We start from the raw sequence: 20,980 nt of genomic DNA on the forward strand, positions 1-20,980 counted from the left end.
TGTTAAGGGCACTGTCCTCGTTCCCAGGAGATCAGCAATTTTTTCTTTGGCTGATCCACCTAAATGTTCCAGACCCCACTTCATTCTCCACATACCTCAGCATGGGCATGAGGGCATGGGAAGGGTGGGAGAGGTAAGCAAATGTCACAAAGTACCAAACACTGGGGAGTCTGGGTGATAGGTATACGGAAATTCATCATGCTGTTCTCTCAACTTTAATCTGGAACTTTCAAAACAGTCGGTGGGGAGAATCATGCAAACAAGATCTCCCCCCACCCCACTCCACCCCACCCCCAACAGCAGCGCCTACCAAGGTGTGAGGTCAAGATGGATTTCTGCCCAGGGCTCTGGGGAACCCAGAACGTATGGTCCTGGTTCACGTGATGACCTCTGTTCTCGGTGTCACCACATGTCCCTCTCTGTCTCCCCAGCACCCTGCCAAACCAAATTGTTGCTGGTATTCTTTCTGGTGTCCTGACCTTCAAATATGCCCATTGAGGGGGGCACCCAGGGCACACGTCTTCATGGGTCAAATTCATTTTGTGCTAAGTGCTCATCAATCCCACCCAAGCTGTCCCGTCGTGTTATGGGACAGTAAGAGGTCTGGGAAGGTCCTATGACTTCTGGGGGCCCAGCGAAGCAGCAGGTATGCACCAGGTCCCTGCCCTGCCAACCCTTCCTCTACTGGGAGGCGTCCAGAATCCCACACAAGCCATTACTGGAGGAAACCCACATCAGAGCCCCAGCAGCAGGCCTGCACGTGACACGCGCCCAGTCTGACACCCCTCTTGGAGCACTTCAGAAGGTGGTACCCGTCACACTAGTAGAATGGATGCATTCCAACACAGACCTCACGCCTCTGTGGATGCCCGTAACTGGTATCTTAATTAGGGCCAATTATTTAAAAAGACTGCGTAAAGAAATAGGGCCATAGACCTCAGTGGTGGGTGGCTTTCCTCCTCTGATCATCTGTGCTCTTACCTCCCTCTCCAAGTCAATGTGCACACACAGTGAACGCCTCTAACCCGTTCCTTCCAGCTGCTAGTGATCGTTGCTAGGAATCAGGATCCACAAGGCTTTCAGATCTAGGTGAGGCAGAGAAAAACGACCTCCTAGACTTATTGGTGGGTTTCTGAGTTACTGTCCAGACGGTTCCCCACTCAAGGCCCCTTGCGCAGAGAAGAAACAGCCAAGGTTCTGCAGTCACCCTCCCCTTTTTACAGATGGGGTTTCGGCACCTGCAAAGGCGGGCCTCCTGGCCAACAGCCTGGGTCCATCCGCTTCCTCTCCCAGTGGGGATCTTTGGGCTGCAAATGACCTGCTGTGATCATGCCCAGTGCAGGCAGCTCTTCCCCATCAGTGATGCACGGCAGGAGCACAACAGATGCTGCAGGGAGCACCGGGCAGCTGACTGCGCTGAAGGGTCTGCTGCCTGGGTTTCAAGACAAAGGGGTGTGGGTGGGAAGAGACCCGATCCCAGCTCCGGGGCTAAGCAGGCATCTCAAAAACCCAGACAGTGGGTTCACTCTGAGGTAAATGAGAGTCTAACAGTCCCGTGGTGTGATAGCACCTTCCACCCAGCAAGGGTGTGGTGAAGAGGGAAACAGGGAAGGTCTCTAGAAAGCACCCAGACCTGTTTGGGACCATCAGGGCCACTGCCCACCCTCCTGTCTTTGGTGGAGTGGATGGATTAAGATCTCCTAGGCGGAAAACGTTCGAGCAAGAGTCCAAAAGCTCTTGAAGGATCTACAAGGCATGTTGACTTTTAGACCCTGCATCTAGAACTGGGTGGCCAGCCAGTCCCCCTGTGATTCAGGTGGAATGCAGCTCTTCTCAGCTCATCCTAACTGAAGCTGAAGCCTGCCTCCAAACTCCTGTGACTTCTCCCCTTCGCCGAGTGGGCACTGCTACCTGGAAGGGTGTGAGAAGCCTGACTCCGGAAAGAAGTCGCCAGGCATGAGAGGGAGGAACAGAGACTCCTTGAGGTGCTGAGGAAAGAAAGCAGGAGAAACCCACAAGAAGACCAAGGGCCTGGCTGGCTGACCTGAGATGCCAGCTCACTCTTTCTGCACTTCAACTTCTCCCCCACCCCCCGAAAAATGAGGGATCTCGGTGAGGTGACTCAGACTAAGCTTCCTCTTGGCTTTTTGAGGATTCTTGTGCTGACTGAGCAGGTCTCCGGTGTCCAAGCCCTAGATGGAGATTCCTCAGACCCATTTTATTGGAAGAGAAGGACCCTGGAGGCCCTTGACTCACTGTCCCCAAGAGAGCACCTCATTGGTGCGCACAGAGAACTCCTTGGCCAGAGACCACGGTAGCGAACCGCTGGGCCATCACCTAAGAAAGAGATGGTTGTCACAAAAGAAGCAAAGCTAGGTTCCCCTCTGTCCCCTCAATATACCAAGCATGAAAAAGGATGTTTAACTTTGGAAGAGAAGACTCACTGATTGTCCTTCAGAGGGCTGAACAGTCGCCAAGGACAGAGAAGTAAGAGGGATATGGCAGGACAGGTTCTATGCTGCTTCCAATATTTAAGTTGGTGGTCATCACTGAACAGCAAAAACTCCATCCTATGATCCTTAATCCTATACAGAACAGTCAACTCTGTGGAAATATAGAATACGGAATGTTTTCCCAATCTCCCCAAGAAAGGAGGAGCTCTCTGTCACTGGAGGCATTTAAGTAGAAGGCCACTTTAAATGGATATTTGAGTCAGGAAACCAGCTCTGAATGAAGAGTTGAGCCCATGCTCCTCTGACTCCAGGGTCCTGGTGCACCTACCTGTGGACAGAGAGGCAGGTGCCCTCAGTAGAGGGCCTAACGAGGACACCGTGGTGTGGCGGGGTCCGCTTCCTGGACCAGGACCAGCTCTGGGACATTGAGCAAATCCCTCACCCTCTCAGTACCTCAGTCTCCTCTCTAGATCAAAGATATCTGAGGACGCACCTTACAAAGGTTTTGATGAGAAACCTCACACTTCTTCTAAGCGGACTCCTCCAATACATGAAGCACTCTGCAAGGATGGGCTAGTATTTTCATACCCGTGACCCCCTATCACCAAAAATTTCTTCCGATGGGAAAAAAAAATTAACTGCTTCTATTTTCTGGACAAATTTTTAAAATATGCATCTATTCAAAATGAGTGCATTGAGACAACCTTGAAGGTTGAGAACGGTCTATTCTGGCCTCGAGAAGCTGTGGTTCCCAGACCCCTTCCTCAGGCTCTGTGTCCTGATGCAGGCACCATTTTCAACATGTGACGTAAACACTGCAGTATCTGCCTCTTTGGAGGAGCCTGGACTGCTGCATTTCAGTCCAGTGGCCCAGGTGCTTGGGACTGGTGGCATTTAGTGCCCTCTCCTTTCAGGAAGCTTGAAGGTCCACTCTTTCTAGGGAGATCCTCCCTTCTGGGAGATCCCACGGGGGCTCCCACTGCTGCTTCTGGGCAAAGCAGTTAAAGCCCTTTTCTATCCAAGAGCCGTGACCTTTGAGTTTATGTAGAAGCCATGGGAGGATAGGTGAGTTTTACAAATGACAGGGGTGGTGACCGGGCAAATGAAAGGCACCAGACTTTCCTTTACTCCTGTCATTGAAAAGGCCTGCAACATGCCATATTCAATGACCTAGCTGCCCCCAGGAGACTAACAGGCCTTCCCACTGAGCCATCTAAAGGGAGGGTGGGGAGGAATTTCTCCACTCCTCAGGAAAACCATCCCCGGAGATCGACAAGTTCCCAACAGGCCAAGACACCACCCTTACCTCCAAACGCTTCCTGAGACCAACACAGACTTGCCCTTATTTACAAATCAAATGCAATTAGAGACCGTCTTTCTTGAACTACATACATACATATATATATATATATATTTTAAACAAGGAATGCCCTGTCATTTTTTATTAGGAAAGGAAACCACATCCACGAATACCCATTCTCCTCCAAGCATCCCACACTGTGATTCTTACTTATGCAGATCGATGCTGCATAAACCACCATCACCACCATGTAAGCGAGAGGGAAATAACAAAATACTCTGAGGTTCCAACAATTTTCCAGTTTCCCCTGACGCTTCCAGTTGTGCGGTAAATTGTTGGAACTGGAGATGATAAAATTAAAAAATGTCTTTAATTCGTATTATTCTTGGCTTTTGATTAATTCTGCTGCTAGTTCTGTTTTCTTGCGTTGGTAATGCATACCAGTTTTAACAAAGTGCATGCTTTTAAAAAATTTTTGAACTGGCAAGCTAAAATGATCCGTATCTTCTTTCCCACCCACCCCGAAAAAGAAGTTAATATAATTTAGAACGTAGCGTCTAAAGAATATGGTCATGACACATCTGGGATAGAGCCTGCTTATGGAGCATGCTTGATTTGACAGAATGGTAAATCAAAAGCCTCACGGGTTTTGTTTCCCCGTTTTTGTTTGGAAGCAGCTGAAAGCAGGTTCTTAACAGAACTGTGTCGTGGAAAAGAAAAATTAATACCTGCCACTTTCCGCTTTGTCACACGATACACACACATACACACACACACACAGGTACACGGGCGTGTGCACTCACTCACACACCATCCGCGCATGCACACCCACCCAGTGCTCGGGAGGACGAGAGGGAGGAAGTTAGGGCAGACACCACATCGGTGGTCTCTGGCCGGCTGGCAGCCTGGGGGGCAACTTTGGGTCGGGTATATTCTCTCAGCTCTGCCTGGTGGTCTTGGTCTCACACCTGTCCTGGGAGAGCCACCCCAGAGGTGGGGCAGGCGGGGGAGGGGTGTAAGGCATTCTTCGCTGGGAAGGAAGGGAGGGAGGGAGGGAGGAAGGAATCCATGCTTCATGCTCAGACGCGAGTCTCAGAGGGAGTCGGGCCTTTCTCTCCCCTTGGGCCTGCTCTGTCTCGCCGGGGGCGGTGGGGGAGGACGTGAAACCTGGGGGGGGAGGGAAAAGGAAGGAGGGAAGGTAATCGTGACAATGACCATCACAACCAAGGATGCTCGGAACGAATAAATGAGAACGAAAAGACGAGGTGGGCCGGTGGCACTTGACGTCAAGGAGGACAAGCGACTTTTCCCGCCTGCCCGGCACGCCCCGCACCCTAAACGGACTTCCGCCGTCGCATCAGCCTGTGGTTGTCGGTAAAGCTGTGTAACCCGGGGGAGGTGGAGCTGATGGGGGAGGGGAAGAGGCTGTTTTTCAACGTGCTTGGTGAGATCTCCTCGATCTTGTACGAGATGGAGTGGAAGTACTGGGGGGCGAGCTTGGCGCTGAAGGAGTTCTGCTGGGCGGCTGGGCGGCCCCCGTACTCCTGCGGGCGGTAGCAGGTGCAGGAGCACACGTACTGCAGGTCCGGCGCGTCCGCCTTGTAGCGGGGCCGGCCCTGCCGCGCCTCCTCGGGGATGTGGATGACCATGCTGTTGCGGTTCCCGGCCAGGGACGCCCTCTCCTCGGCGTCCCGTCGCTCGTCCTCGCTGTTCATGGTCAAGAACCTGAGGACCACCAGGTTGAGGAAGGCGCCGATGACCGTCAGCCCCACCAGGATGTACATGAAGCTGAAGGCCACGTAGAGCGGCTTCTTCTGCAGGGCGCCCTTGGTCTGCAGGGCCACGTAGTCCCCGAACCCGATGGTAGTCAACGTGATGAAACAGTAGTAATAGGCGTGGAAAAAACTCCACTCCTCGCACTGGGAGAACGCGGCCGCGCCGATGCACAGCGTCCCCATGCAGGAGAAGAAGCCCACGGTCACCATGTTCTCCATGGACACCTCCGTGTTGCGCATCCCGCAGCACCTCTTGATGCGCTTCAGCAGGTAGCGCACAAAGGTGTTCATCCGCTCGCCCAGGCTCTGGAACATGACCAGTGTCAGCGGGATGCCCAGCACCGCGTAGAACATGCAGAAGGCCTTGCCCGCGTCGGTGCCCGGGGCCGCGTGCCCATAACCTGAGGGGAGGGGTGAGAAAACAGGGAGAAGGCGTAAGGAGAGGCCCCGTGAGCTCTGGGGTGGGGTCGCACTTGGGCATCTCCATTGGGGTGGGGCTGGGACAGACAGGGAGGGAGGAGGACAAGGGCGAGCCGGGGAAGAGAGGTCGCTGGAGGCTGGGGCTGGGAAGACGGTGGAGGCCGGGAGAGGGGGGGAGAGGAACAAGGAAGAATCGGTCAAGGGTCCTTTGCAATTCAGGGGTGGGGGGGGACTTGGGGGTGGTTCATCTGGGGCCGTTCAGAGGGGTGCGGAGGGCCTTTCCCTGCTCCTCTTAGAGCAAAGCAAAGCTTGAAAATGAAAAGCCGCACACTCACTAAGGAGAAGACTGCAGAAGGAGTGAGCCCAAGGGAGAATATTACATATGCCCACCATGCAACACCAGTGCCGCTGCCTCTCTGCTGAGTCCTGGTCCTACGGTGCCTCGTTCTGACCTCCTAACAACCTTCCAAACCCGGCACGACGAGTCCAGCACCAAGGGCGGGAAAACTGAGTCAGTTACTTAATAGCAGGATAACTTGATTTCTTCAGAGCTGGGATTTGAGCCCAGAGTTTTCAGTCACCAAGAATAAGGCAGAGATGTTGACAAGAGGAGTCATTGCAGAGTGGAATATACACACCATGACAGCAAAGACTCGTATCCGCTTTGTTCACGGTTGGATCCCCGCACCCCCCTCCCCACCCAAGGTGATAGGTAGCAGGTAGAATATTGAACAAATGAATAACATTGTGCCACTGTGTGAATGGGGGCTTCTCAGGAACGAGGGAACCAAAGAATCCTTCCAGACCTCCCATGTGTAAGTGCTTCTCAAACTCTTCATGCAACTTCATCCATCCCGTGTCAGCTTTACAGAGTTGAGCTGCATTTTCCTCACATTCTGAATGACGATGGCAGTGCTTGAAGGGTGAAGGCACCTCCCAGGGTCATTCAGCTAGTTAGTGATCATGTGAGAGCCAGGATAGGGTCCACACAATATGGCAGAAAGAACATGAGACTCGGTAGGCTCTAGTTCAAATTCTGGAACTAATACTGTCCAGGAAAAAAACAAACAAACCAAACCCTGAATCCTGGGGCGGTATTTAGACTGAGACCTTCCAACATGTCAAATCCTGCCCCATCAAGAAAGGCTTCCCTGATGTTACCCCAAGCCATTATGGGCCCATAGCTCTTTAATCATGTGCACTATCTTGGGCACCAACCCTTCCCAACCCTGGTTTCTTCGTGTTACTATCATCCCGTGTAAGTCCCAGTCCCCACTGGGACTGGCTTTTGCAGATCTGCTGAGTCAGCACCTAGTCAGGGCCTGGTACCTCCGTAGGGACCAACCAGGCCCCCAGACCTCCACCTGCCCGTACTCCCCCCTTGGAAACAGTCTGACTACTCAAGCCCCCAGCTCTCTACCAGGGCCACATCACTTAGGGCCAGCTTGTCTGTCTCTCCCCTGGCGTGAATCTGTGCATGCCCTACCTGCCCCAAGGGCCCTAATCTTGCTAGAGCAGTGACCTCCTATGCTTGCCTCCAGGGCGCCTTCTCTTCGTCCTCTCTGGCTCTCAGTCCCACTGGGCCAGCACGGAGCTCCAACCCCTCAGAAACCCCATCGTCCTTGCACAAGAGGGAAAATGACAGGACAAAGTTGGAGTCAGGCCAGAAAGGCTAAAATGGGAAAGAGAAAGCCCCGGGGGGGAGCAACCAAGATAGTAACAGAAATCCAACCTGAAGAACAGCAAAAGCAGATTGAAAATAAATTCTCAAAGCCTCAGAGACCTTTAGGAAAAATATCAAAAGGCATCCCAGCAAGACCAAAAAAAAAAAAAAAAAAAGTGAATAGCCAAAATGGACCAAATTTGGTGAAAGACACAGATTTACAGATTCAAGAAGCCCAGTGAACTCCAAGCGGGAGAACTACAAAGAAAACCAGCCATCAGAGCCAAACTGCTAAAAACCAGAGAGAGAAGTCTTGAAGGCAGCCAGAAAGAAACAAGACATCACACGGAAAACCATCTCAATACTCCTCCTTCTAATCATAAGCAATAGGAGCCAGGAAACCATGAAAGAACATCTTTAAGGAGCTTGAAACAAACAAAAAAAGACTGGTAACTTGGAATTGTGCATCCACAGAAAACGGCATTTAAGAGTGACGTCAAGGGACACCAGGGTGGTTCCATCAGTTAAGCGTCCGACTTCGGCTCAGTTCATGATCTCACGGTTCATGAGTTCGAGCCCCACACCGGGCTGTGCACAGTCAGCACGGAGCCCTTTTCACATCCTCTGTCCCCCTCTCCCTCTGCCCCTCCCCTGCTTACTCTCTCTCAAAAATCAAATAACAAAAATAATTCTAAAGAATGAAGTCAAAGCACGTTTTAACATGAAAGAAAACTTGTTCCCAGTAGATCTGCACGGCACAATTACTAAAGGAAGCTCTTCTTCCTAGAGGGAAAGTGTACCAGATGGAGGCTTAGGTCTTCAGGAAAGAATGAGGCACATCTCAGTAAACAAGTGGGTTTATATTTATACAAAATGCAGGGGTGGGAGTCCCACTATGTCTCCATATAGCTCACCTGCGTGGCAGATACCAAAGCCAGATGGATTGTTGGACACGTAGAAAGGTGGTGATGTTAGCTGATGGCTCTGGATGCAGTCTATTTACTAGAGGAGACCAATGATGCATCTGCTGGGTCAAAAGCTGCTCATGGGGCTCCCGGGCCCCACCCACACCTGTCCGCAGTGATGGTCAGAAGCCGTTTCCTTCACGTGGCCCCGGGGAACGGCAGCCCCAAGCCCGTGGCAGGGTGGTTCGGTTCTCCGGCCATCTGTCCTGCTGCATAATGAAAGCACTTCCTCATTCTGGCGTCCCCACGGCGGATCCCGCTGCTCCATTACAGTGGTGACACACAGCAGTCAGGTGCAGGTGTCGCCGAGTGTGGGAGATGGATGCCCCCAGAGGTCAGGACCTTCAGAGGAGGAGACAGCCAGGCAGGACCTCTTCAACACCCTGCCGTCTGGCTTCCAGTTAGGTCGCCAGGAGGCCAGAAGAAGACCAGGACCTTGGTCGTGAGCCTCATCTGCCAGCAGCCTCACAGCCTCGAGCCACTCTCCACAGTCCCAGTAACGCGGACCGCACCCTGCCAGGGAGCCACGCCCTCCCTGGTGGCTTTCCCTCCGCCAGACTCACCCTTTCCAGAAGAATCTATAAACAGCCCATTAACTGACTGCTCGAACTGAGAGTGCTGCTTCCTACACAGGCCCCAACCGACACACCGCATGTATTCTCCACCGGACCCGCTTCCTGTCTCTGCTGTGACACAACACTACAACCAGGGGTACAAATAACCACGTGTGCATGTAAAGTACGCACAAGCTATCTGTGGAACACACAAGGGCAGCGTCTACGGGTACATCACACAGGACGTCCACAGCACAGACGGGAACTTTGTGACCAGGGTGAACGTGTACGCGGAACGGGACCCATAACCACCTGCATTACACCAATACCCAAAAGGCACATACGCTATACTCCTAGCACACCCGCGTTCAAGGACACGTTCTATGTGCAATATGTGTGTGTAGAGTCACTCAATGCGCAGGACGGGTACACCCTGCTCCTGTATAGGCTGCAGGGATTACATGCAAGGATTTGAAATTCAACAGCATCCACGCGATCTGAGTTACACGTATGAGAGGAAAGGAGAACATGTGCACCAGACGTTGGGAAGGCCATCGCTCCTTCCCCAGAGAACGAGGCATAAATCTCTGGGGTCTCACGGAGCCTGTGTGACAGTTCAGGCCCTGAAAGACGGGGTTTTCTGTCCATGAGTGAACGAGTGCACCCCGGCCTCCCTGGGTTGGGCGCCATATTCATTCAACGATTCATGTGTGTTCTGTCCAGACTGGTGACTGCGCACCAGGACCTGTGCTTGTCACGGGGGATCCACAGGGACTTCTCCCAAAATCTCCCAAGGGGCTCTAGCCAGCCAGCCTGGGCCCAGGGCCCTGCCCAATGCCTGGCACGATGGGTCCTGGGAAGTTGAGGGCACATGGGTGTCCAGGCCACCGAGGACCTCCAGGCTGAGCCGCCCCTGTCCTCCTTGATCATTTCCCATCCCCCAACCCCTGGTTAGGATCAGTCCTGGCAGCTCAGGAGCCACATCCCCGTCCAGGCTTTCCCACTAAGTCCCCAGGCTCCCCACGCACCCGGGCCAGTTCCCCCTCCACCTCTGGGCCCTGCAGAGGCAACATAACGTCAGAAATCCCACCGAGGACTACGCTGCCCATCCCCCCCCCCTCCCCACCGTATGAATAACCCATCCTTCTGGCAAAGCAGTGTCAAAAAATGATTGACACGGCATTCAGGAGGCATGCACGGGGCCCAGAAGAGATACCAACACCAGGTATCTGGTGCCTGCCTCTGGGCTGCAGGCCTGTGACCTCTGCAGGGTCACTCAGTTCACTAGATGGAGGTGGAAGAGGAGGCTGAAAACGGGACAGTAGACCAGCTTGCAGCCGCCCTGGAGAGACGGGGGCATCATTCCCCAGCCCTGCAGGTGACCAGCGCTGACCAACACCCAGAGCTCACGAGCCGGAGCACACACTACTGGGTGCAAACCTCCCTGTGCACAGGGGCACAGCTGCTCATGCTGTCTGTCCGCACCCAGCCGTGCCTCCCGCAGACTTTTCCATGTGTGCAGAGTCAGGGACAGACTTGCTTGTGGCCCCAGCGCTGGCCCTGACAGGCTGCTTGGGTGGCTGCTGGGTGTGGGGCCAGCCCTGGGGCCTGCTCACAAGGACAGCGCACAGTCTGAAAAGCTGCCCCCGGTGCTGCACCCCAAACACCATGCTCCCTGAGTTCCCAGGCGCTGAAGCTCCGACGAGTCACCCGTGAGTCCATCTGAGGAGGTGACCCATCCTAACCTCCCCAGCCCTTGCCGCATCCTCACCCCCAGCACCTGCTGTAGCCTTAGCCTCCCGACCACTGCCAAGGCTCTACCCCCCCCCCATCTACGGTGTTTGTGCGGTGCCATGGGGTGCCTGGGGCTGGCCAGGAAAGAGCTGAGTGGCCCTGGGTCGAGTCCAGTCCCTATGCTGTAGAGGCTCAAGGGTTCCTGGCCCAGCACAGGAGCTGACAAGGACACAGATTGGAATTGAATTCAAGGGACCTCAGTGCCATGAGGCAGCAGAGTCCTCGCCAGAGGGACCCCGGCACCTGAGACCCAGCTTAGCGCACTGGCTAAGGCGGGGCCGTTGCTTAGGGCCCAGGAAGTGGCGGGCGGGGAGGGCATGGGTTGAACTACAGCTACTGCCCTCCCCAGGCCAGGCCCGGCCCCGTGTGGGCTGCTGGAGAATCACAGAGGAAGACAGACCTGACTGCCAACTCCAGGGAGGTGAGCAGGGTCAGAATCATCTGCTCTGCCGGGTGCAAAGTTCTAGCACAAGGCCCATGCCGGAAGCAGGGGAAACACAGAGGAAGGACCCAAGTCAGACGGGGACATCAGCCTGCAGTCACTGCCTCTACGCAGCCTCCAGGGTTTTGATGGGTAAGCAGGAGTTTGCCGGGAGGAGAGGTGGCTGCAGACTGCTCAGGCTACCCACCTCCGTGGCATTCGGACCTCACTCAGTGCGTCAGGCCGTCTCGCTCTCACCAGTCAGTGTCCCTCCCCGGGCCTGGGAGCTCTCTGTCAGCAGGTGGCAGGGCCTGAGCCCATCAGGAGCGCTAAGGACAGGGCAGGGGGTGAGGGAGGGCAGGGCCAACGTGGGTGTGTGCGGTGAAGCAGGTTTGGGAGAATGGGAAGGAAGACCCGTGCCCCGTGTCCTGCCCCAGATTCTAGCACGTGAACCCCCACCCCCAGGAGAGCACCTACTTGCTAAGCCTGGAGGGGGCTGGAGGGTCGTAAGAGCCGCAAGGCTATTCGTTACGAGGCATGCGTGCAGTGACCCTGGAAAAGGCCCATGTCACCCTCCCCACGATCAGAGAGGCAAAGCAAGGCCCAGGGGCAGGCAGGTCGCCCCCCACTCCACACACCAGGCCATCACCACCCCGACTGTACTCCCCTCTCACCCACAGAGAGTCACAGCTGGGCTGCTGTGGGCCAGGCCACGGGCAGGGGGTCCTGGCCTCCCTCCCTCCCACCACCCTCTGGCCAGACTGTGAGCTCTGAGGACAGTACTGCCCACTCCTGACTCACCTCCGTGATCCCAGAGTGTGGCACGGGGGAGGCACTTGGAGTTTAGAAGGATGCATCACTGGGTAAATGATTTCTGTCCCCGGGGCCCTGCCCGGAGTCCTGGCCAATCCCGAGCCCAGCACGGCTGGGGGCAGCTTTGCCCAAGACACTGCATCATCCAGCCTGATTTCATGGCCTCTTTAATATACTTCCTGGGTCTCCTTGATCTGTCCCGGGAGAGGCTTTGCAGAGAAGACGCCTGCGTCTCCCGGCTGCAGCTGGCTAACAAATAAAATGAATAGGCGCCAGCTTTCTGGAGGGGAAAGATGCAGGGAAGAGGGTAATAACACTCATCATTTCTGTTGGGTCTGGGGCTCCCTGAAGAACCAGCTGTGGCTAGAAGGCAGCCCTCCCTTCCAAGACGCCTTGTGCTCCTCGCTGGCTCCTACTAGACTTTCCAGAAGTTGACAGTCACGAGACACAAGAAGTTTCCCAGACCTGGCCCCTGTTCCGGGCAGTGATTCATTAAAGGTGCCGTGAGGGTCCGGCAGGCTCTCCCCACTGTGAAAAGTAAGTAAGGCAGCCAGACAGTGTGGGTCACAGAGCTGCCTTGCTCCTGGCATGCTGGTGCTCAAGAACTCTTTGTGGCTCCCCTTAGCTCCCTGGAAATCTAGGCCCATCAACAGCTGGCCTAAATGACTTCCTCAGGCTTGCACGGCACCGAACAGTTTGCAAAACTTCCTGCTGGGGACTGCCCCTCCCTGAAGCCTGCCCTTATCCCTTGGCCAGAATTCCACTCCAGGACACGGCAATGGACGAGACTGGCCCCCGGCATGGGGCCAATTCAGGTTGGAGCCCCGACTCTGGATGGTCACCCTCCCTCCCCAGGCACCCTCACTCTCTTCTGTCAAGTTCAGGGGGGCTGGGCTGCTCCCTGAGCCATCACAGGCAGGTGCTGGGTGAGGGTGGTGGGGGCTGTCAGCTCCAGCCCACAGCTGCCCGGGTTGGGGACAGACTGCCCCACACAGGGAGGGAGATGGCTACACGGGCCTTGGGTAGTGGGAAACTTGCTACCGGAAGAGAATGAAATGTTTATAAAGGACATACAAGGTTTTTGTGCCGATAGGAATTAAAATAGGCACACACTGCATTAAAGAATGACTCAGGGAGGTGCCAGGGAGGGGGGCCGCCCTCAGCCCCCTGTGCTTCCTGGCTGGCTCCCCTACCTCTGTGTGCAACACGCATCTCACTCCTGCACCCTCCCACGAAGCTGGCCTTGCTCAAGCCCCCAGTGAGTGCCGCATGACTATTAAGACCCAGGTGTCTGCTGACACCAAAAAGGAAAATGACTCATGGGCGACCAGGGGGTGGAGAGTGGGCAGGACGGGTTCTCAGGAGGTTCCTGGGTAGGATCAGCAGGTCCCAAAGTCTGCCACTCACTGACCATGACCTTGGGAAAGCCACCTAGAGCCTCGAAGCCTGAGCTTTCTCTCTGTAACGGGGGAATGTGGAGGGAAGCAGTCCATGCGGTTACACGGCACCTTACAGTTCACAAAGGTGAGCTCTGAGGACAGTTCTGCCCACTCCTGACTCACCTCTGTGATCCCAGAGTGTGGCACGGGGGAGGCACTTGGAGTTTAGAAGGATGCATCACTGTGTAAGTGAGTTCTGTCTCCGGGACCCTGCCTGTCCACAAAGCTTGTCCACATCCATTCTTCCATCCGAGAGGGACGTCCTTCCTGCAGCTTCCCCAAGTCGGCTCTGCCTTCCTGCAACGTAACAGAGCTGGGTACCAGCGCCTGGGCTGGGCTCATGTGCAGGTCTCCGTTCAACCCCTGAGAGGGTCCGGTGCTTCTTGTGGGCTCTGATTGGGTGGCTAGCCAAGCCCCCAGAACCAATGAGCCTTTGGCTCTTTCCCGCCAGACTAGTAGGGTGCCAGAGCGTGATGTCCGGAGCCGCTGAAGTAATTTTGGCACCATGAGGATGGGTGCAACCACAGAGGAGAAATCCCTGACCGGAGAGACCGGGCGGATCATTGCACCCCTGTGTCTGAGCCCAGCTCACAGAGGGTCCAGCCTGTTCCCCAATAAGTCTTTTGGCTTCAGCCGGTGTTTTGATTGCAATTGGTTAACACTCCACATGCTCTACTGCTTAGCATGACTAAAAATAACGAGCAACAGTTTTGTATGGACAACGCAGTCCTCTGTAGGTCACTCTCCCCGCACCTGACACGCCTTCTCCCACAAGCGCCTCAGATCCGTCCGAGGGCAGACGAGCGGGGGAGGCGAGGCAAGCCGGCAGGCGGCCAGTGGCACAGCCCAGTCCCCAGAAGGAGCAGCTTCTCCAGGGCCCGGCCACAGGGCGCAGGCCAGGGCGGCCCAACTTCCTGATTTTTAAAGAGAAGCTGGAAATACAGATTTTGTAAATGTAGAATCCAACTGGTGTCTAATTAAACATTTTAATGGCACAGGCCAAACAAAATGAGACAAAACAGACCATCTGTTTGTCTAAAACAAGAGGTCGTGATGCTCCAGAAATGGGGGGAAAGGAGGTGAGAAGGGCAGGACGGAAGGCTGGAAAGCGGAGGTGGGGGAACAGGCGGAACGAGAGGTCAGTGAGCCCGCCACTCGTCACTCCCTGCCACCAACCCTCCACGGTCGCGAGCCCAGGGGACAGCAATCACCAGCCAGTCCGTCTCACAGATGCACAAACCCGAGGCAGCAACAGGTGCCATCGCCCATGGAAGCTCCTCCCCAAGTGGGCTGAGGCCAGCCCTGCCTCCTGCCACGCAGATGGGAAAGCCACACCCAGGCGGGCACAGTCCTCCTGGGTAGACCGAAGCCCCTCCCACAATCCCCATGGGGAGCTCCACCCCCACAGAATGCACGAACCCATCTCACAGATGAGAACACTGAGGCTCTTTGCCCAGAGCCCTCGGATTCCAAGTCCCCAGCCCTTCGCCCTTCTTGGAGCCAGGAGGAGGCCCCAGTGATTTGCTGATTCACAGGTTTGGCACTCTGTGTTCTCTGGAGGAAAATCTGGCAGATTTGGTCTTATTTAATGAGAGAACATCTCCCTCAGATACTTTTAAGATTATTATTAATTTCCCAAATAGTTCCCTTTTGGTTTCCCTTCATTTTATGTCTTAGGGGGAAAAGGGGACCTGAAAATTTATTTTTGGAAACTATACAAGCTTAGGGGCGCCTGAGTGGCTCAGTCGGTAAAGCGTCCGACTTCCGCTCAGGTCATGATCTTGCGGTTTGTGAATTTGAGCCCCGCGTCGGGCTCTGTGCTGACAGCTCAGAGCCTGGAGCCTGCTTCAGATTCTGTGTCTCCTTCTCTCTTTGCCCCTCTCCCCCTCTCCCCCTCATGCTCTGTCAAATCAAAAGCATTAAAAAAAAAAAAAACTTTTAAAATGTAAAAACAAAACACTGTCTAAGCTTATAAAAGGCATGAATCTCTGACCAGAGCGCCTGACCGGCCTCTCTGCTCTTCTGTCCTGTGCGAGGGCGGGCAGGCTGGATGCGGGGTGCTGGGTGTGGGCACAGCCCGTGCTGGCCACAGGGAGCCTCCACACTTGGCATGTTGGCCTGGCGCCCACTCCCACAGCTCTGCCAAACGGACATCCTATCTTCTCGTCGGTCTGCGGGCATCCCTCAGGAGGGAGCGCCTCTCAGCGCGCAGACTCACAGGAAGCCTGGCCCAGACCCCAGCTGCACCTCCACCCCTGTTTCCTTCACCTTGGGAGGGTCCAGTGTGGGTCAAGTAACAGGTTATTATCCCAAATGATGAACGAAAAGCAGCCCGGACGGCCACACGCACGTCTCCGTCAGTCCCCAAAACAACCGTGCAAGGTGGGCATCAGGGAACTCTTGGGGGCACAGGTGCATCCAGGGGGGCCCTGCTGGAGGCGGTGTGCCCACCCAGGAGTCCGCAGGAAGGCAAGAGGCAGGCCTTACAGCTTTCTCCACTCTCGGCGCCCACCCAGATAACAAAGAAATGCATTCTTTACACGTTATTTTTAGCACTTCTACTGTAGGTGTCTACACCCAAAGACTCGAAAATAAGTCTTTAGACACTCGTACGCCCATGTTCACAGCAGCCAAAAGGGAGAGACCACCCCAATGTTCCCCCGTGGATGAATGGACAAGCAAACTGTGGTCTACCCCCACGAGGGAATATTACTCGGTCTTGAAGAGGAAGGATATTCTGACACATGGTAGAATGTGGATGAGCCTTGAAATATCACGCCAAGTGAAAGATGCGAGGCACCGAGCCCATACTGTAGGACTCCACTTCCACGAGGGGCCCAGAACAGGCAAATCCACGAGGCAGGAAGCAGGTGAGCGGTCGACCGAGGCTGGGGGAGGGAAGAATACGGGGTGGTTGCCTGCTGGGCCCGGGGTTTTCTCCTGGGGCGATAAAAATGTCCCGGAACTAGACAGGGGTGGTGATCACACGGGATTACGAATGGACCAGATGCCACTGAATTGTACACGTTAAAATGTGAATTTCATGTTGCGTGAATTTAACTTCAACAGAAAGAGTAAAGAAGCTATTTATTTTTAAAGCAAAACTCTCCCCCTTTTCTCCCTGAGGCTGAGGGAGGAAGCAGTGGCGGAGGCCTGGGGGTCGGTGGGGTTCTGGGAGGAGAGGCTGAGCTGGCCTGGGCACAGGGCCCCCGGCAGACTGAGCGCACCCAGGAGAAGCCTGGACCCTGGGCAGCACCGCCCTCCCTGCCGGCCTCCTGGGGGTGCAGGGGCGACGCAGCCTTCACACCTGCCCTCCACCCCCAAGCCTGCATCACGGTCCTGTGGGCTCCCTTAACCAACCCCCAATCGGGCCTCTGGACGCAGCTGACAGGCATCCGTCCTGAACCAGCCACGGGCCACCTCCTCCAACACAAGGCCCCCCTGGCAGGCAGCTCTGACAGTACAGCCTGGCGGGCAGAGTCGGAGCAAAGGACCTGGACCAGGGTCGGAGGCCCAGGCCGTGGGGCAGGCAGTGGCCCAGCCCGCTCCCTGCTGCCATGAGATACATGGCCATACACCGGCCTTGCTTTGCCGGGCTGCCCGGCTCTGATGAGGCATCCACGGGGGGGGAGGGGTGGTGGGGAGGGCAGCTCTGACACCTGGGGCAGGGCGAGGTCAAGGTCAGCCCCGCCCACTCGAATACCCTAAGCCGGAAGCACAGAAGCCGGGACTACAGGGCTAGGGCTGGGAGAGGCTAGTGCCGACCACCCACCAGGCAAGCTTGTTCCTGCAGGGGCGCCCCCTCCAGGGGACAGGGAAGCGCGCGTGGGGCGGGGACTGGCGAAGCCGTGTCCCCATCCTCCTGGTCGGTCGGGCCCTCCCCGGCCGCTCAGCGACCAAAGAAGCTCGGGCGCCCTCTGGCGGGCACTCGGCGGCCGCAGAGCCGCCAGCCCGGCCCGCAGCCCACGTTTCCCTGGGCGGCATCAGAGCCCGTTCTCCTCCTCCTCAGTGATCCTTGTCATGCGCGGAGTCTCTTCCCAGAAGTTCCCATCAGTCAGCGGCAGCGCTGACGACACAGAGGAACGATCGTAATAACGCGGCGCTAATGACCGCAACCACCTATACCCAGGGCGCGGGCTGGGCCAGGAACTGAGCTAAATGGTTTAAAGACTCCCTCACTCTGGGGGGAGGGGACACCCTCTGCAGGTGCGTGCTGTCACCTCCACAGCGTGGAAACGTGCCTTGCCCCCACCTGGGCTCCCACGCAGGCCCCTGAAACCAGGCACGACCACGACCCCCCTGTGGGCGTGGTGACGCCCACCCCTTCCAGAACGTGCCAGAAGCCCGTGGTTCCCTTCCTGCCCTCCTGCGTCCCTTCCTAGTAACAAAAAAAAAGAAAAAGCTCCTCACTCTCCTTCTCTCCTTTCCTCCTCCCCCACAGTACAAAATCCCACCAAAAAGAAACCAGAAGAAAATGTGGTAAAAACAAACCCATATTTGAAAACTTAAGTTCGGGGGCTGCTTGGGTGGCTCATTCAGTTAAGGGACCGACTTCGGCTCAGGTCATGATCTCGCGGTCTGTGAGTTCGAGTCCCACGTCGGGCTCTGTGCTGACAGCTCAGAGCCTGGAGCCTGCTTCGGATTCTGTGTCTCCCTCTCTCTCTCTCTGCTCCTCCCCACCCCCACCCCCATGTGCGCGCGCGCTCTCTCTAATAGACATGTAAAAAACTTTTTTTACGAAGATCATAGGAATAAGAATATAAAATTTGGCTGACTTTTGAAAGTCAATGGTAGAATAAGAAAATGTAAAGTCAAGCAAGGCCTAACGCCCTTTAATAACTGGTACATTTTTTAAAAAGAGAAACCAAGTCAAAAGTATTAAAACTCATGCTGTCTGATGTGGAGACTGTCTTTCGGGGCTAATTCACCCTGGAGTGTACGGGAGGAAGGAAGTGAGAATTCATACCAGAAAGACCAATAGGGCAGAACATGCAGAGCCTTGAATGCCAAATTACTCTTGGCTCTAAGAACCAGCCAAACTAGGCAGGTGGCCATGGCCCCAGGGGCCGGCAGATTCCACCGCTCTGTTCAGATGCTCCCTGCCCTCTCAAAGGACCCTGTGCAAATGCCACCTTCTCTAGGAAGGCTCTCTCCTCCTTCCTCTGAATCCCCAAAAGAGCCCGGGCACATGTAGATCTAAGTGGCACGGAGTTATGGGGCCTGATGGCAAGGTCCTCATCCCTCATCTGTGACATGGGCATGACCCGTGGGGCCAACAAGACCTGGGGAGCAAAGACAAGGGCGCACATTCCGAGTTGAAAATGGTAAACTACAAACACCCGTGCCTCTCAGATACCCAACGCGCCGAAATGAAGGTAAAAAGCGTTGCGTTTGGGGCTTCTGAGGCGTTGCTTCCTAAACTTTGGTGCTCACGGGGACTGGACAGCCTGGGATCTTATTATAGTGCAGGTCCTGAGTCAGGCAGGCTGGGAGCCCAGGACTCTGTATTTCTACCTAGGCCCCTGGGGACCCGCTGCTCCGTGGAGCTCCCGCCGTGCCGGTCGGACCCAAAGAGAAGCCAGGTCACATCAGAGCCGTAGGGGGGCCAGTGCCCCTAGAGATGGTACCAGGCGTGGTTCTAAGCACATCTGAGCTGGCGGAATTGAACTCGTTTCCTGCTCACACGCAGCAGCTGCAAGAGACGGATGGCAGCACGCTCCCTTCCGGGGCCTCAAGCGTTGGAAGATGCTCATTTTGTCTAGAAGCAAGAGGAAAGGGCGGTGTCGAGCCCGCTGGTGCCCACCCACATGCGTGACCTCCTCTTGCTCGTGCGCACACAGCTGGCCCACACCGTCCCTTGCGAGCAGACACGGCGTATGACTCAGTGACAGCAGCGGGGTTCCGGCCTGGCCCATAAACACCGGCCTCACAGTTCTCTCGCTCTCTCCTCTCCTTCTCTGAGTGTGTCTGTCCCCTTCCCTCTCTGTCCCCCTCTCCCTCCCTCTCCCTCCCTCTCCCTCCCTCTCCCCGAAGATTGCAGAAGACTCAGGATCTCGGGAGGACAGAGCCTCTGGCTGTCAGGAGCCGGGGTTCCTGAACAACCACACAGAACACAGCCCTGCTGACCCAAGAGGACAAGTCACTTGTACTGTGCCATGCCCCTGAGACTCAGGCCACACCTGCAGTGACACGTCCTAGAGATGGCGGTCTACCAGCTGAGAGGCCAGACCCCAGCGGCAAACACGTACAGACGGACATGGCCCAGCAGGCCCGAGGAGAACCCACACTTGCATGTGGACACAGACCCCACAAAGCCCTGCTCCAGCCCGTCCTCACACCTGCCATGCGGTCAGCACTGGGACAGTCCCGTCCATTTCACACGGGAGGAAACAGGATCTCAGGTCCTGTGCATGTGCACACACAGACACACGCAGGCCCGTGCACACGCAGGGACGTGTGCAGGCACAGGAACATGTGCACACCCAGGTGCACACACACACAGGCCCACGCAGACTCACACACGCGCGACCCCTGTGGCCCTGGATGCTCTTGGAGAGTCATGAAAAAGGAGCAGGAAAAACTGAAGAATCTTAGCCCCACTCCCCCCACTCCCCCCACTCCCCCCACTCTCCCCACTCCCTAACTTTCAGTGGCAAACACGCATTAAACGTGAGCGCTGATAAAAAGCACAGAACGATGCTCAGCTCATAGCCTTGCTGTGCTCGGTTTCCTTGTTGGCAAATCGAGAATACCACTGCCGCCAGCCTCTTGAAGTTGTAAGGATTAATTCAGCCGAGTCACTTGCCCGAGGACATACGACCCTACGTAGACAACCCTCAGTTGCCACAAAACCACCCTGTGTCAAGACCGTGTGAAAAGGCCGCCTCCGGCACCTGCGGGAGAACATACGCGCACACGCAGACACACATGGCCCAGACCCACCCTCACAGAACAGTAACCCCAGGTCTCCCAGTCTCAAGGCAGAGTGGAAAAACCCACACGTAGAGGCAGACCAGCTCGGCCTGACTCCTGTTCACCTGCACAACTTCAGGAACAGGCTTCGGCACCTTGCGCCTGGTCTGTTCTGGAGATCAAGTACACACAGCACCTTCCCCCGAGGCTTGCTGGGAGTTCAAGATAACAGATACGAGTACCAGGCCTGTGCCTCCCTAATGTCAGGGGCCTCTCCCTGGACCCTCTGGTCTTGGCTTCTGCCTTTCAGTTTCCAAGATAGCGGGTAAACGTTGTCCAGGAGTTTGTCACAGGTGCGCACGATTCCTATTTCTTCTGCCTTATGCCTCAGGACCTTTGCACATGCAGAGCTGCCGGCCTTGAACACCCCCTCCTCTGCTCGACACCCCGGCCTGCAGGCTCACTCCCTTT

The 20,980-nt window shown here is 55.7% G+C and overlaps 1 protein-coding gene and 1 long non-coding RNA gene across 2 annotated transcripts in view; both read right to left on the minus strand.

Moving 5' to 3' along the window:
- Positions 1-296: 296 nt before the first annotated feature.
- KCNK9 (potassium two pore domain channel subfamily K member 9) overlaps positions 297-20,980 on the minus strand; it is an 80,889-nt gene continuing 60,205 nt past the window's right edge. Inside the window, exon 2 of the mRNA XM_011291471.4 lies at positions 297-5,929. Coding sequence (XP_011289773.1) covers positions 5,088-5,929 — 842 coding nt within the window. The 3' untranslated portion in view covers positions 297-5,087. The remainder of the gene's footprint in view (positions 5,930-20,980) is intronic.
- Positions 16,346-17,965, minus strand: LOC123383047. Its single transcript, XR_006592296.1, has 2 exons — positions 17,370-17,965; positions 16,346-16,485 (listed from the first exon to the last, which is right to left on the minus strand). It is a non-coding gene; the product is annotated as an uncharacterized LOC123383047 (long non-coding RNA).

The sequence above is a fragment of the Felis catus genome, chromosome F2 (genome assembly GCF_018350175.1).
Source record: "Felis catus isolate Fca126 chromosome F2, F.catus_Fca126_mat1.0, whole genome shotgun sequence".
Taxonomy (NCBI): Eukaryota; Metazoa; Chordata; class Mammalia; order Carnivora; family Felidae; genus Felis; species Felis catus.